This window comes from Anomaloglossus baeobatrachus, unplaced genomic scaffold (assembly GCF_048569485.1).
Source record: "Anomaloglossus baeobatrachus isolate aAnoBae1 unplaced genomic scaffold, aAnoBae1.hap1 Scaffold_263, whole genome shotgun sequence".
Taxonomy (NCBI): domain Eukaryota; kingdom Metazoa; phylum Chordata; class Amphibia; order Anura; family Aromobatidae; genus Anomaloglossus; species Anomaloglossus baeobatrachus.
The window spans coordinates 351,660-369,395 of NW_027442165.1; the positions used below are offsets into that span (position 1 = coordinate 351,660).

General features: G+C 49.5%; 1 protein-coding gene across 1 annotated transcript; it reads right to left on the minus strand.

Moving 5' to 3' along the window:
* Window positions 1–555: 555 nt before the first annotated feature.
* On the minus strand, window positions 556–11,924 carry LOC142264201 (gastrula zinc finger protein XlCGF66.1-like). The gene is made up of 6 exons (XM_075332244.1): window positions 11,798–11,924; window positions 3,277–3,426; window positions 2,974–3,153; window positions 2,769–2,892; window positions 2,588–2,685; window positions 556–689 (listed from the first exon to the last, which is right to left on the minus strand). Exons 2-6 carry the CDS (start codon window positions 3,352–3,354, stop codon window positions 648–650), a joined length of 522 nt encoding a protein of 173 aa, XP_075188359.1. The 5' UTR covers window positions 3,355–3,426; window positions 11,798–11,924; the 3' UTR covers window positions 556–647.
* Window positions 11,925–17,736: the final 5,812 nt, after the last annotated feature.

The following is a 17,736-nucleotide window of genomic DNA, read 5'->3' on the forward strand; positions in this document are numbered from 1 at the left end:
AATAATAATAATAATAATAATTACCTGGTGATGTGAGGGGCTGGGGAACCTCCATCATGACATCCTTGTAGAGATCTTTGTGTCCTTCTAAATACTCCCACTCCTCCATGGAGAAATAGACGGTGACGTCCTGACACCTTATAGGAACCTGACACATACAATGATACCGTCACCCCCGATCCCTTCATAGCGTTACTGTATAATGTCCCAGCATTCCCAGCAGTGTCACCTCTCCAGTCAGCAGCTCAATCATCTTGTAGGTGAGTTCTAGGATCTTCTGGTCATTGATGTCCTCATGTATCGGGGGGGTGAGGTGGAGGCCCCGTGATTGGGCTCAGGGGTCTTCCCCATCCCTCAGACACAGGGGCCTGACAGCGCTCACTAGAGGTCTTCTTCACTACTGTGTAATCCTGGTTATGGAGAGACACAGTAATAAATCTCACTCCAGACATTTCCAGAGTCCTCACCTCTCCAGTTCTGTCCATCTGTTATTCCCATAGATAAGAATGATGTAATGTGACGTCATCAGAATCTCTCACCTCTCCAGTAAGCCGAAAGAGGATCTCTAGGGTGAGGTGTAATATCCTCTCCGCCATCTTGTCCCTGTCCATATCCATCCTTGATAGGTCAATCAGGAGAATTCTCTTTTATAGAAGATCTCCACTGAGAGGATCCGATATTGTAGAGACCTGAATGGGGAGAAGATGGCGATGTGACATAATAAAGAATCTGCTGTAATAATACAATTACTGGAGACAACCATTCACTAGATAGGGATGATTGCTGCGCTGCCATGAGGAGTCCAGACTAAGGGGCACTTTGCACACTACGACATCGCAAGCCGATGCTGCGATGCCGAGAGCGATAGTCCCCGCCCCCGTCACAGCTGAAATATCGTGTGATTGCTGGTGTAGCGAACATTATCGCTACGGCAGCTTCACATGCAGTCACCTGCCGTGCGACGTCACTCTAGCCGGCGAACCGCCTCCTTATTAAGGGGGCGGGTCGTGCGGCGTCACTGCGACATCATACGGCAGGAGGCAAATAGCAGCGTAGGGGCGGAGCAGAGCGGGACTTAAACATCCCGCCCACCTCCTTCCTTCAGCATAGTCGGCATGAGCTGCGGGTAGCAGGTAAGGTGATGTTCCTCGCTCCAACGGCTTCACACAGCGATGTGTGCTGCCGAAGGAGCGAGGAACAACATCGTACCGTCGCAGCAGCGTAATTATGGAATTCCCCGACACTACACCGATGATACGATTACGACGATTTTGCGCTCGTTAATCGTATCATCTAGGATTTACACACTACGATGTCAAAAGCGACGCCGGAAGTGCGTCACTTTCGACATGACCCCCACCGACATCGCACCTGCGATGTCGTAGTGTGCAAAGTGCCCCTAACTCTGCTGCCTCATTACAGTGAATGGATCTTTTGGGGGTTTCATCAGAATCATGTCATTTGAAGAATTACATGTAAACCTGTCATGCTAATAGGTTTAGGAGAAGGGTGTAGCCTCACTGTGTCCTGAACCGGGCTTACCTGGAGGGGCATGATTAAGTGCCTACCCAGTCATCACCAGAACCTCTGAGGTTGGACTTTGCTGACAGTAGGCACCAGTTACCAATACAGGGCAGTCCCTGGTTGTTGTGTTTCACCAAGAGGCTGAGCGGTGTATCATGAGAAAGATGGGGTGGGAACCACTGCCTCTAGGGAAGAACAGGAAGGATAAACCCTGTCACTTAACCTGAGCAACCCTGAGCTCCCCGATGTCCCAAGACAGGTTCTTTCCCCTTGTGCGGCAATCACGTGTCTATCCCTGTCTTACCCTAATCACAACCGTGTCTAGTGAGCAGGGCAGGAGGAACACTAGTCCCGCTTTGTGATAATGACACAAAAGGAAAACGACAGGTAAAAGAAAAAGGAACTGCATTCCCAAACAAGTAGTAAAAAAGGGGGATGGAAAGAGAAATGAATAAAAAGGGAGATGATCAATAGGAAGACACCAAAGAAAACTTCCAGGCAGTAATCTCCAGGATCAAATTCAAAACAATTTCTCTTTCCATGGCTCACACCTCCATGCCAGCACCATGGAAAAGCAAGTTATCACTGGCACCTACTGAGGTAAAGTGGTGAGTACTTATAACGGGGGAGTGCAGAAATCAGAACAGCTGAGACAACTCAGGACGGTAAGCCAAGAAAGACACAAGGGTCTGCTTAACCCTAACAGCGCCAGCACAAGGATAGTCTGCACAGCTAAGTGGAAGGCAAAGCAGATCCAACTAGTACTGGCTTGTGCTGCGACCTTCTGACCCATTGGATAGGAGCGACCTCTCTCTGTCTGATAACTTGGTGTCAAAACCCTGATGTAAGTGTTCAGCATAGAGAACAAGATAAATGTGATCCAAAAGTCACAGACAGATGGAGAAGTCACATCTATGATCAGCTCTCATCCTGCCATCTCCACAGCTGTCATTACACAAGTATAACACATATAATACTGGTGGATAAAACAAGACTGAGCACAAGACCTTCACAGCAGTCTACACATCATAGGGAGATTTCATGGCACCTTCTCTCCATCTACCTGATGATCCTGAGGAACATCGGGGTCTTCTTGTTTACAGTCCTGTGGGAAAAGAGGACGGGGACATCTCTCTGGTGTTGTCCTCTTACTGGATAGACCTGGAGGAGACACATACAGGGACTGAATTCATTCCTTACATACAGATAATTATAGGCCGTGTGTATTTAGTCCTGTCTATTACCTGGTGATGTGAGGGGCTGGGGAACCTCCATCATGACGTCCTTGTACAGATCTTTGTGTCCTTCTAAATACTCCCACTCCTCCATGGAGAAATAGACGGTGACGTCCTGACACCTTATAGGAACCTGACACATACAATGATACCGTCACCCCCGATCCCTTCATAGCGTTACTGTATAATGTCCCAGCATTCCCAGCAGTGTCACCTCTCCAGTCAGCAGCTCAATCATCTTGTAGGTGAGTTCTAGGATCTTCTGGCTATTGATGTCTTCATGTATCGGGGTGTGAGGTGGAGGCCCCGTGATTGGGCTCAGGAATCTTCCCCATCCCTCAGACACAGGGGCCTGACAGCGCTCACTAGAGGTCTTCTTCACTACTGTGTAATCCTGGTTATGGAGAGACAGTAATAAATCTCACTCCAGACATTTCCAGAGTCCTCACCTCTCCAGTTCTGTCCGTTATTCCCATAGATAAGAATGATGTAATGTGACGTCATCAGAATCTCTCACCTCTCCAGTAAGCCGGAAGAGGATCTCTAGGGTGAGGGGTAATATCCTCTCCGCCATCTTGTCCCTGTCCATATACATCCTTCACGGGGCAATCGGGAGAATTCTCTTCTATAGAAGATCTCCACTGAGAGGATCCGATATTATAAGGACCTGAATGGGAAGGAGATGAGCCGATATGTACAATAATGGAGATAAGGGAGGAGAGATATCACTTGAGTAGTAAAAAAAAATTCGACATGAAATGTGCTATGTAAATAATACAACTGTAAAAGTAGAACATTATTTTTATAATAAAACACAATCCTTCATACGGCAATGTGAGCGGAAAAATAAAAGAGTAATTGCTCCCGGAATAAGAGTAGGAAAATAAGAAAGAGCAAACACAAAAAATTCCCAGTTTTTCGGTTAAGAACAGGACAATGGAATTAGGATTTGATGTATTCTTGTTTCTAACAGAAGAAGAATGGCCACACATGGTGTACAGATTTGTGCACTCGCTGACGCGCAATTTACCACCCATTTCTTGTATGAAGGCAGCAGAATAGTGAAAATTAATTTAATTACAAAATGTGCCCACATTATATTTCACTCCTAAACTAGAAGAAATATGTAAATAACAAAGTTTAGATATTCTAAACTGGTTTCGGAGCTTGTAGACTTTACACGTCCGGGCCATCTGACTCCTACTCTGCAGTGATATTCTACAATGTCATTACATATCAGAGCATCTATACGCAAACATGTAGCAACGGAGAGGAAACCCGTCCATCTCTACATAAGGCACAGACGGTTTATTACTGCCTCTGCCTTCTCTGTCACTGTATACACAGCTCTGCGGTGCAATGAAGTGGGAACAGCGAGGGACCTAACAGTGACGCGGATCTCTGTGTGAGAGCCCATCCACCATCGGTATTTGCCAATTGTAATTGTTTGGGGTCTGGTAAGTGCGATTTTTTTGGAGGAGGTCTGCTTTCTTTTGAGGGTGCCTGCTTTCTTTAATGACGAGTCCTGCTGTATTCTTTAACTTTTTTAGCTGCTTGGACACTTATCTATGGAACTTCAACTAGGGCTTAATTTTTGGAGTAGAGTTTATATTTTAAGTACAATCAAGAAAGCCCCCAAAATTCCTACTAGGGTTTTTTTCAGGGTTTCAAGGAAACAGGGTAGTAAGAGCTGACGGTCCTGTCTCCCCCATACACAGAGGCCATGTGGTCACTACTGAGTTATTTTCTTAGCACCAATTACAAGAAAAGGAAGATGAAAATAAAAATACTTAAATGCGGAACTAATTGAGAATACCACTGCCAATCCAAATCTCTGTTATTAGCCCCAATAGGGTACAAAACAGCCATATATACAAAATAGTAAGTGTTACAAAATAGCTAGGAAATATTTACATGTGGTCATAAACATATACAACAGTATAACAGCTTTCAGTCATAGGGATGGCCCCAATGTGGTTTTAAGCAATGCTCAGTATACAGCACTGTTGGCAATGACTAACAGCAGGTTCCAATACTGAGCAGCTGTCAGTCAGTGCGGGGGGCAGGGTATATATGTGGTAATAACAGACATTTCCCTTATTTTCCCACCAGTATCGCTCAACATGAGGAATAGGGTTGAGCGGATCCAGACTGTAAAAGTCCAGATCCGCACGGTTTCAAAGATGCCCCGGTTTCGGCCCAGGATTCCAGGTGTATGATCCGGATTATGAAATGAAAGGGAAAATAAAGAAAATAAGAATTAATAGAGAGTTTCATACTTACGGAGACTTAAGGGCCCGTTACACGCTACAATATATCAAACGATATGTCGTCGGGGTCACGTCGTTAGTGATGCACATCCGGGCTCGTTTGACATATCGTTGTGTGTAACACAAATGAGCGACTGTGAACAAGCAAAAATACTCACCTTATCGTTGCTCGTTGACACGTCGCTCATTTTCAAATAAATTGAACGTCCTTCTGTGCTCCTGTTGTTCATCGTTCCCGAGGCAGCACATGTCACTCCGGGAATGATGAACTGCAGCTTACCTGCGGCCGGCAATGCGGATGGAAGGATGTGGGCGGGATGTTTACGTCCCGCTCATCTCTGCCCCTCCACTTCTATTGGCCGGCCACTGTGTGTTGTCGCTGTGACGCCGAACGTCCCTCCCCCTTCAGGAAGGGGATGTTCGCCGCCCACAGCGACGTCGTTCGGGAGGTAAGAACGTGTGACGGGGCTGACCGAGTTTGTGCGACACGGGCAACAAATTGCCCGTATCGCACAAACGATGGGGGTGATTGCACATGCGAACGCACGATAAATTGATACATGTAAAGCAGCCTTTAGTGTCATGGCGGCAAACTGCTTCCGGGTTGCGCATTCACTTCGTGTACTGCACAATAGGCTCATCACATACACACAGCTTTCCGAGCTTTCCCTGCCCACCGGCCGTCCTGTTGTGTCTGATTGGTTGCAGTCAGACACGCCCCCAGCCTGTGACAGTGTCTACCTGCAGTCATCGCAGCTCAGCCATAGTCTACACTCACAGCCAGCAGTCGTTCTTTATGGCCGCTCACTGTGAGATGTAGCAGACCTGAAAGCGACGTGGGATCTCATGTGGATTACACCGGACCTGGAGGGGTGTTTGGGGTTAATAAAGTGGTGAAGGAGGATGTTTTTTGTATGTTATTCCAAATAAAGGATTTTTTTCTTGTGTTTGTATTTATTTACTTTCATTTACAGGTTAGTGATGCAGGTAGTGACCTAGGGTTTAGTAGCAGCTGTGCGCTGTTATTAACCCCTGCTATTACCCCGATATCCACCACACCAGGACAACGGGAGAGCCTGTAAAGCTTCGGGATCTAACGGATGCGGCAATACCGGGCTGAAAATACCAGCCCTCAGCTGACTTTATCTTGGCTGTGGATGAAAATTGGGGCGACCGCACATTTATTTTTTAAAGTAACAAAAAAAATGCAAATTTGGTGCTGAAATCTGGTGCAGATGATTTCAGCGCCAAATGTGCACTTCCTGGCACAAAACCGTGGCAAAAATCTCAACAAAAAACCACGGCAAAAACCATGGCAAAAAATGCGTAAAAAACGTGGGGTTTTTTGCCAGGAGGTGTGCATTGGGTGCAGGAATATGGTGTAAAAATTTCAGCACCAAATTTGCATACCTTGGCCCAAAAATGCAAAAAAACCTATTATTTTTTCTGCCAGGAGGTGCAAATTTGGTGATGAAATCTGGTGCAGACGATTTCAGTAACAAATAACCACCTACTGGCACAAAACCGCTGCAAAAAATTGCGGCAAATACCCATGGCAAAAAAATGCGACAAAAAAAGTGTAAAAAAAAATGGAGTTTTTTGCCAAGAATATGGTGTAAAAATTTCAGGACAAAATCTGCATCTCTTGGGCAAAAAAAATGTGATTTTCTGCTAGGAGATGCAGGTCTGCGAACTCAGTGACCTCTACCTGAGGTCAGATTACCAGCTCATTCATTCTCTGGAGCTCACAGCGAGTGGTCGTGCTCTATGGCCATTTGCTGTGATATTCAGATGTAGCAGAGCTGAATATCCGTGAGACCTTGTGTGGATTATGCCGGACCTGCAGTATGTTTGGGGTTAATAAAGTGGTGAAAGAGGGTGGGTTTTGTACGTTATTCCAAATAAAGGATTTTTTCTCTGTGTTTGTATTTATTTGCTTTCATTTACAGGTTAGTGAAGCAGATATCTCATAGACGCCTGTGCCATCACTAACATAGGGCTTAGTGGCAGCTGTGCGCTGTTATTAACCCCTGCTATTACCCCGATTGCCACCACACCAGGGCAACTCGGGAAGAGTCGGTAAAGCGCCGGGCTTGTCATATCTAATGGATGCGGCAATACCGGGCGGCTGTGGGCTGAGAATACCAGGCGTGCATTTAGGGAAAATATACATATGAGAATACCAGGCCCCATATGGCTTTATCTTGGCTGGGTATCAAAATTGGGGGGGACCGCACGTCGTTTTTTTTATTTATTTAGTTAAGTTAAAAAAAAAAATACGCATGCGGTTTTATCTTAGGCCGGGATTACACTTGCGCGAGTCTCGCGTCGTATCACCCGGCACAGCCGCACACTCTTCTGACAGGAGCGGGCCACATGTGTTTCTGTGTACATGCACGCTCATGTTCAGAGAGTGGCAGGCTGTGCCGGGTGATGTGATGTGAGTCCCTCGCACGTGTGACTCTGCATACACAGCACGGATAAAGCCTGACAGCTGGGGGAGGCAGCGGGGGGCTTTATCTGTGCTAGCGTCAGAATATTGGGGACCCTGCACCAATTGTTTTATTTCTTTATTTTTATACCACCATACTGACCCGCACACACTTGTACTGATTTCCCCACTCACCGGCCGTCCTGCTGCCTGTGATTGGTTGCAGTCAGTTGACACGCTGCCACTCAGTGTGGGGGCGCGTCTAACTGCAACCAATCGCACGGGCGAGCAAAGCAGTGAATAGTCAATTGTTGGCTCCTGAAGGGAAAGCGTGACCCGGAAGAAGCTGGCCACCATGACACAGCCTTGTTGAGTGCAACGTGCGCGCTCCTGCCCCCCTATCCCTTACACCAGGGGTCTCAAACACGCGGCCCGCGGGCCGCATGCGGCCCTTCAGGTGGCTTCTTGCGGCCCGCAGGCCCGTGGACCTGGTAAAGATGGCGACCGGTGCAAGAGGCCGCAGCCTCCAGCTATCTATTTCAGCCTACAGTTTTGTCTTTGCCGCGCACAGTGAAGTTCTCGCTGCAGAACGCAATAACAGCCGCCTGCCAATCAGAGGCAAGCACCTGCTGCATATGACCTCAGATGATTGCCTGTGATTGGCCAGTGGCTGTTGTGCAGTGAGAACTGCTCTGCACGCGCCGGCCGAAAGTTCAGCGATGACAAGCAGCTGTGATCATTACCGGGTCCACGTGCCTGCGTGCTGCCGACAGCAGGTGAGAAGAATGTTTTCGTGTGTGTGGGGTTCTGTGTTGCTGGCTGAGGCTGCACTGTGTGTGTGTGCGTGCGTGTGTGTGTGTGTGTGTTAGCTGAGGCTTCACCGAGTCCATGTGCCTGCATGCCGCTGACAGCAGGTGAGAAGAATGTTTTCGTGTGTGTGTGTGTGTGTTTCTGTTGCTGGTTGAGGCTGCACAGGGTGGGGGTGTGTGTGTGTGAGCTGAGGCTGCACAGGGTGGGGAGGTGTGTGTGAGCTGAGGCTGCACAGGGGGGGGGGGGTGTGTGTGAGCTGAGGCTGCACAGGGTGGGGGGGTGTGTGTGAGCTGAGGCTGCACAGGGTGGGGGGGTGTGTGTGAGCTGAGGCTGCACAGGGTGGGGGCGAGTGTTAGCTGAGGCTGCACAGGGTGGGGGGGGGTGTTAGCTGAGGCTGCACAGGGTGGGGGGGGGTGTTAGCTGAGACTGCACAGGGTGGGGGGGTGTGTGTGTGTGTGTTAGCTGAGGCTGCACAGAGTGGGGGGGAGTGTGAGGGGGTGTTAGCTGAGGCTGCACAGGGTGGGGGGGGTGTTAGCTGAGGCTGCACAGGGTGGGGGGGTGTTAGCTGAGGCTGCACAGGGTGGGGGGGGGTGTTAGCTGAGGCTGCACAGGGGGGGGTGTTAGCTGAGGCTGCACAGGGTGGGGGGGGGGGTGTGTGTGTTAGCTGAGGCTGCACAGGGTGTGTGTGTGTGTGTGTGTGTGTGTGTGTTAGCTGAGGCTGGGGCACATTGCTACAAGGGGACAAGGATGCACACATTTTTACAGAATGGGAAACAAGATGGGGCACATTACTACAAGATGTTGGCCAAAATTACTATGCGGTGGTTATTGTAAAACTGTATTACTTACAAAAAGGGGAAAAAATGTAAAAAAAAAGTGTGTATGTATGTATGTATGTATATGTGTGTATATATATATCTCTAACACACACACACACACACACACACACACACACACTACACATTTGTTATAATGGACAAATGAAAAATGTTCAAAAACAGTGATTCAAGGGTGTATAGAAAGAAAAAAATGGTACCACTACCAATGTCACTTTGTCCTGAAAGGAATGTGGCCCCTCAAATTATTTTTTTCCTGTGTGCGGCCCCTACACCCAGCCGAGTTTGAGACCCCTGCCTTACACCAACGTTTTTAATCTCTGGATTCTGGTCTCCATAGACTTATATGGGCACCGGATTCCGGAGCGGATCGGGTTATTTTTTATATTGAGCATGGTTCCGCTGGTCCTGGTTTTTTGCGAGTCCGATCAGCCTTAATCAGGAATAAAAAACTTGATACTGAAGTTGGTTTCTTATTGGTCCAGTTTCTTATTTGAGGCTGAGGTTGGTTTCTTAATTGGATTTTTTTTTTTTTTTTAAACATGGGGGGGCTTTTTTGTCTTTTATTTCAAATAAAAGATTTTTTTGGGTGTCTGTGTTTATTTACTTTCACTTAGGCTAAGTTCACATTTCCGCTAAAATGTATCAGTCACAATCCGCTGCTCTTGTAAACAACGGAATCCGTTTAGCGGATTCCGCTGCTCCCATAGACTTGTATGAGCAGCGGATTGTGACTGATGATGCTGCGTTGCACCCTCCGCCCGACTGATCAGTCGTGGAACGACTGACCGCCGGGCGGGAGGAACGCAGCATGTAACGTTTTTTGAGCAGCGAGATCCGTCGGATTTCGCTGCGCATGCTCTCTGGCTCCCTGCACACGTCACCAGCTTTGGTTGGTTACCCGATATTTACCCTGGTTACGGTGCAAGGAGCCAGCGCTAAGCGGTGTAGGCCCGTAACCAAGGTAAATATCGGGTAACCAAGGTAAACATCGGGTGCTTTGCTGTTACCCGATATTTAGGCTGGTTACGTGTGCAGGGAGGCCGACACTTCCCCGCTCGGCCCCGCCCCCTCCCGCACTCCGCACATGTATGTACACACACACACACACACACACCTGTCCCCAGCCATGCAGACAAGCACTGCCACTGACACCCTCGTCTGGCCCCGCCCCCCGCTCGGCTCCGCCCGCTCCCGCACTCCGCATGTGCACACACATACATACATACATACATACATACATACATACATGCATGATGCATGCACACACACTCACACATGCACTCACCTGTCCCCAGCCATGCAGACCGCAGCACTTCCACTGACATCCTCAGCGCCTGGCCCCGCCCCCCGCTCGGCTCCGCCCCCGCCCGCATTCAGCATGTGTATACATATACACACACACACACACACACACACTCACCTGTCCTGCAGTCCCTGCGGCACTGATATCCTCAGTGCCACGGCCCCGCTCGGCTCCCGCCCCCCCCCGAACTCCGCCCCCCGCACACAACGGAATCCGACAAAGAATTCTGTTCTTTGTCATCCGTTGTACTGCGTTGAACAGCGCATCAGTCACATGCGTCAAGCGACGCATGTGACTGATACAAAACAACTGAAATGTGAATTTAGCCTTATAGATTACTGATTAGTGTGTTGCATAGACTGCTATCTCTAATCTAGGGCTCAGTGACAACTGTGGGCTGCTATTAATTCCTTATTACCCTGATTGCCACTGCACCAGGCCAATGGGAAGAGCCGGGTCCAGCGCCAGAATTGGAGCAATTTATGGACGCGTCACTTCTGGGGCGGGTGTGGGCTGCTATTGGTAGGATAGAAAGGGACAATAATGATGACCCTTTCCACCCAAATAATATCATCCCCCAGTTCTCTGCTGTACCTTGGCTGGTTTTAGAAAAATAAAGGGGACCCTATGTCGTTTAAAAAAAAATAAATTAAAAACGCGTGGGATCCCCTCTATTTTTCATAACTAGCCAAAGTACAGCAGACAGCTGAGGGTTGCAGCCTGCAGCTGCTGCTGTTCCTGTGCTGGATATGAAAAATGGGGGGAACCCACGTAATTTTTTTACCCCCAAAAATTAATAAAGCTGTCCAAGTGAGCTAGCCCTCTATCGAACTATTCTGTTATTTCTTTCCATCTATTCTATATGTTCTTTCTATTTTTTCTATCTATTCTTTCTATCAATTATCCTAGTCCTATCATATTTTGTTTCTCCTTTAAAAAATACATGAACAAAATTGCAGCAGAATCACAGCATCATTACAAGAGTTTTATTACATTTCCAGTCTCTCTGGGACAAGGGGCAGTTTTGGTTGCAGTTTGTGTGCAGAAAAAACAGCAGCGTGCGCATAGAGCCTTACATGACTTTGGGGGACTGATATCACCCCAACATTATATAGCGATGTCTCACATCAAGGTCCGGTCACTCCAGCCGGGCCCAAATGGGTTCTGCGCATCAGAACTGGCAGCAAAGAGGGCAAATACGCAATTCACCCAGATTTACAGAATTAACTGGTGTTTTATAAAGGTCATGTCACTTTGTTGATAAAAACCTGTAAAAAAACTCGAATAAGAAACAGACTTCAGCCTCGTCATAAAGCAAAGAAGCAATAAACAAAGACGACGACAGGAAAATGAAGGAGAGAAAATAACAGAGCCCCTGCACCTACCTCCACCTGCAGGGTAGAGTCTAGATCCCAGTGGCCAGAAGGACCTCTGCTGACGTCACGCCCATGTGACCGGCCTCTTGTGTGGGAGGAGCCTGTAGTTCCCGGCAGTCAGTGCACACACAGTTTGCCGTTCAAGTAGCAGGATGTTTCCCCTCTTCCCTGCTTCTGCTGTTTCCAGCCCTGGGTGTGATATAACAGGAGGTAATATCTGATGGAGCTTATCATGTATGAGCCTCAGGGGGAAATAAAAAGGGATTGTAGGTCACCGTCTCTGGGTGCAATAGTGTGCAGCAGTAGGTGTGATGCTCTGACCGTGGGAAGGGGGAGAGAGAGGGTGCGATGCTCTGCCTGTGGGAAGGGGGGGAGAGAGAGGGTGTGATGCTCTGCCTGTGGGAAGGGGGAGAGAGAGGGTGCGATGCTCTGCCTGCGGGAAGGGGGAGAGAGAGAGAGAGGGTGCAATGCTCTGCCTATGGGAAGGGGGGGAGAGAGGGTGCGATGCTCTGCCTATGGGAAGGGGGGGAGAGAGGGTGCGATGCTCTGCCTGTGGGAAGGGGGAGAGAGAGGGTGCGATGCTCTGCCTGCGGGAAGGGGGAGAGAGAGAGGGTGCGATGCTCTGCCTGTGGGAATTGGGAGAGAGAGGGTGCGATGCTCTGCTTGTGGGAAGGGGGAGAGAGGGTGCTATGCTCTGCCTGTGGGAAGGGGGGGAGAGAGAGGGTGCGATGCCCTGCCTGTGGGAAGGGGGGGAGAGAGAGGGTGCGATGCCCTGCCTGTGGGAAGGGGGGGATAGAGAGGGTGCGATGCCCTGCCTGTGGGAAGGGGGGGATAGAGAGGGTGCGATGCCCTGCCTGTGGGAAGGGGGGGATAGAGAGGGTGCGATGCCCTGCCTGTGGGAAGGGGGGGAGAGAGGGTGCGATGCCCTGCCTGTGGGAAGGGGGGGAGAGAGAAGGTGCGATGCCCTGCCTGTGGGAAGGGGGGGGAGAGAGAGAAGGTGCGATGCCCTGCCTGTGGGAAGGGGGGGAGAGAGAGGGGTGCGATGCCCTGCCTGTGGGAAGGGGGGGGAGAGAGAGGGGTGCGATGCCCTGCCTGTGGGAAGGGGGGGGAGAGAGAGGGGTGCGATGCCCTGCCTGTGGGAAGGGGGGGGAGAGAGAGGGGTGCGATGCCCTGCCTGTGGGAAGGGGGGGGAGAGAGAGGGTGCGATGCCCTGCCTGTGGGAAGGGGGAGAGAGAGGGTGCGATGCTCTGCCTGCGGGAAGGGGGAGAGAGAGAGAGGGTGCGATGCTCTGCCTGTGGGAATTGGGAGAGAGAGGGTGCGATGCTCTGCCTGGGGGAAGGGGAGGAGAGGGAGAGAGAGGGTGCGATGCTGTGCCTGGGGGAAGGGGAGGAGAGGGAGAGAGAGGGTGCGATGCTCTGCCTGGGGGAAGGGGGGGAGAGGGAGAGAGAGGGTGCGATGCTCTGCTTGTGGGAAGGGGGGGAGAGAGAGGGTGCGATGCTCTGCTTGTGGGAAGGGGGGGAGAGAGAGGGTGCGATGCTCTGCTTGTGGGAAGGGGGGGAGAGAGAGGGTGCGATGCTCTGCTTGTGGGAAGGGGAGGAGAGAGAGAGGGTGCGATGCTCTGCTTGTGGGAAGGGGAGGAGAGAGAGAGGGTGCGATGCTCTGCTTGTGGGAAGGGGAGGAGAGAGAGAGGGTGCGATGCTCTGCCTGTGGGAAGGGGGAGAGAGAGGGTGCGATGCTCTGCCTGCGGGAAGGGGGAGAGAGAGAGAGAGGGTGCGATGCTCTGCCTGCGGGAATTGGGAGAGAGAGGGTGCGATGCTCTGCTTGTGGGAAGGGGGAGAGAGAGGGTGCGATGCTCTGCTTGTGGGAATGGAGAGAGAGGGTGCTATGCTCTGCCTGTGGGAAGGGGGGGGAGAGAGAGGGTGCGATGCCCTGCCTGTGGGAAGGGGGGGAGAGAGAGGGTGCGATGCCCTGCCTGTGGGAAGGGGGGGGAGAGAGAGGGTGCGATGCCCTGCCTGTGGGAAGGGGGGGGAGAGAGAGGGTGCGATGCCCTGCCTGTGGGAAGGGGGGGGAGAGAGAGGGTGCGATGCCCTGCCTGTGGGAAGGGGGGGAGAGAGAGGGTGCGATGCTCTGCCTGGGGGAAGGGGGGGGGGGAGAGAGGGTGCGATGCTCTGCCTGTGGGAAGGGGGGGAGAGAGAGGGTGCGATGCTCTGCCTGTGGGAAGGGGGGGAGAGAGAGGGTGCGATGCCCTGCCTGTGGGAAGGGGGGGAGAGAGAGGGTGCGATGCCCTGCCTGTGGGAAGGGGGGGAGAGAGAGGGTGCGATGCTCGGCCTGGGGGAAGGGGGGGAGAGGGAGAGAGAGGGTGCGATGCTCTGCCTGGGGGAAGGGGAGGAGAGGGAGAGAGGGTGCGATGCTCTGCCTGTGGGGAGGAGAGGGAGAGAGAGGGTGCGATGCTCTGCCTGTGGGAAGGGGGGGAGAGAGAGAGGGTGCGATGCTCTGCCTGGGGGAAGGGGGGGGGAATGCAATGCCCTGTGGGGGAGTCGCAGAGCAGCACCCGGTGTCCCTTTCCTCTTTTCCCGTTAGAGGCATGGAGCGGGGGGATAGATCCAGGAGGAGGGGATTGGAGCAGTCGCTGTATATAAGGGAAGAACATTGGATATTAAAGCTGGAGCCAGAGATCAAAAAGGGCTGATTTCCACAATGATCTGTGACTGATTCTGATGGGTTTATTAGCAGGTGATTATCAGCACATTCATTATACACAGTTTATGGGAATTTGTGGCATTATTATTATTATTATTACTAATTATTGGTCATTTTTCTTTATAGAGTTCGGGGCAATATCGGCTCCACAGAGAATTCTTCCTCATCCACTGAATATGAAGGTTTCATCTATTGGAGAGAATCCCACAAGTGACATAAGAGGATATCTCTGTGTATACATTCTCTGCACTGTGTATTATATGGGGTGTACTTATATATTCTCTGTGCTGTGTATTATATGGGGTGTACTTATATATTCTCTGTGCTGTGTATTATATGGGGTGTACTTATATAATGTTTGTATTGATGCTTCTCTGTGTATATTCTCTGTGCTGTGTATTATATGGGGTGTACTTATATATTCTCTGTACTGTGTATTATATGGGGTGTACTTATATATTCTCTGTACGGTGTATTATATGGGGTGTACTTATATATTCTCTGTGCTGTGTAGTATATGGGGTGTACTTATATAATGTTTGTATTGATGCTTCTTGTGATCTTCTATCATTGTAGTTGTCATTTGCTCGTGTCTTGGTGATTTGATGATTCGGTGACGGTGTTTGTTCCCCCCTCAGAGGTTGTGTGGGTTTTATAAGTGGCCGCATTCACTTTGATATTGTCATGTAAGAGCAGTCATCTGTGTGAGACGCGGTGATGGACAGGGTGTCCTTTTTTTCCCACTGTCTTTAATAAAGTTTCTTTTAATTAAGCTGTTTCTGGATTTCCTCTCTTCTATGGGGTCTCATAGATGCTACCATCACTAATTTAGGACTTAGTGGCAGCTATGGGCTGCTATTAACTCCTTATTACCCCGATTACCATCACACCAGGGCAATTAAGATGATCCAGGTAAAGTGCTGGGATTGTCACATCTAATGGATGCAGCGATCCAGGAGGCTGCAGGCTGATATTTTTAGGCTGGGGGGGGCAGGCTAATAACCATAGGCATCCCCAGTCTGAGAATACCAGCCACCAGTTGTGAGGCTTTATCTTGGCTGGGTATCAAAATTGAGGGGACTGCACGCTGTTATTTTACTGTACAATATTGACCCACCGGCGGCTGTGATTGGTTGCAGTCAGACAGCTGTCAGTCAGTGTGGGGGTGCATCTGACTGCAACCAATCACAGCCACCAGTGGGCAGGGGAAGCCGTGAATATGTATGAGCCTAATGAGCGGCTCAGGAAGAAGAATGAGAGGCCGCAGGAGCAGTGTGACAGCCGCGCCGGTGATCGGTGAGTATGAAGTGCTTGCTCCTACTGCTTTGTGCCGGATTCTGGTCCCCATAGACTTTTTATGGGGACCAGCATCTGAACAGACACCGGGGATCAATCCCCCGCTGACCTGGAGCCAGCGGGGGATTGATCTGCCAGTCCTCCAAAACACAGAAAGAGGTGACATGCTGCTGCTTTTTCCTTCCACAAAAACTGCAAGGAACAAAGAAGCGACGTGTGCACAGCCTGTCTGAGTTCTCATAGACTTTGCTGGGGAAGACAATGCATGCAGTTTTGGGCAACAAACCACCAAAAAAGTGGCAAAATACGCAGCGTGCGCACAGGGCCTAAAGATGGGATTGCTGTTCGTTAACTTCCCAGACCTGTGACAGTGGCCGGTGTGTAATGTGTGGCAGATGGACAGGAGGTATGAGAACAGCCTCTGACCGCACCACATCCTTAGCTCTTCATTGTATTACCTGGCCGGTGTGTAATGTGTGGCAGATGGACAGGAGGTATGAGAACGGCCTCTGACCGCACCACATCCTTAGCTCTTCATTGTATTACCTGGCCGGTGTGTAATGTGTGGCAGACGGACAGGAGGTATGAGAACGGCCTCTGACCGCACCACATCCTTAGCTCTTCATTGTATTACCTGACCGATGTGTAATGTGTGGCAGATGGACAGGAGGTATGAGAACGGCCTCTGACCGCACCACATCCTTAGCTCTTCATTGTATTACCTGGCCGGTGTGTAATGTGTGGCAGACGGACAGGAGGTATGAGAACGGCCTCTACCGCACCACATCCTCAGCTCTTCATTGTATTACCTGGCATAACGTTACTCACTAGTGATTGATGGCCCTGACAGAAGTTATGAAGCATTGAACGACCCCCCCTATTACATGGAATACATTACAAGCTGCGGTCAGACACATTTCACCTATATGATGATTATGGCAGCATGTACATCATTGTGAATAGATTTATTTCATAAAATAACCACTTTAAAGGGAATAAACCTTACATAGCAAAGTTTGTAATAGTGAGTTGAAAGAAAAAAAACATCTGCAAACGCTGCCCTGCAACTAAAAGTCTTATCCTGATTAACTACTCATTAATTTTTTTTCTTTCCTTCGACTCCATGTGTAACACAACAAGAAACTTTAGTAACGTTCAGAAGTGTCTTCATCAAGACATTGGTCTCTTCCAGCCAATCACTGACCTCAGCAACTCGTTCCAGCTACATCGGATGAGCCACGGAGATCTGTGATTGGCTGCAGCAATTTTGACGTGATGTCACAGCCAAACAGCATAGAACATCACCGCAGTGAAGACGGTGCTCAATCTGGTTTGGGGGTGTACATTTACACCGTGCGCAGAATTATTAGGCAAGTTGTATTTTAGAGGATTTTTTTTATTATTGATCAACAACTATGTTCTCAATCAATCCAAAAGACTCAAAATTATCAAAGCTTAATATTTTTGGCAGTTGGAGTGTTTTTTTTTTTAGATTTGGCTATCTGAGGAGGATATCTGTTTGTGCAGGTAACTATTACTGTGCAGAATTATTAGGCAACTTAATAAAAACCAAATATATCCCTATCTCACTTGTTTATTTTCATCAGGTAAACCAATATAACTGCACAAAATTTAGAAATAAACATTTCTGACATGCAAAAACAAAACCCCAAAAAATGAGTGACCAATATAGCCACCTTTCTTTATGATGACACTAAGCAGCCGACCATCCATAGATGCTGTCAGTTGCTTGATCTGTTTACGATCAACATTGCGTGCAGCAGACACCACAGCCTCCCAGACACTGTTCCGAGAGGTGCACTGTTTTCCCTCCCTGTAGATCTAACATTTTATGAGGGACCACAGGTTCTCTATGGGGTTCAGATCAGGTGAACAAGGGGGCCATGTCATTATTTTTTTCATCTTTTAGATCTTTACTTTTCAGCAACGCT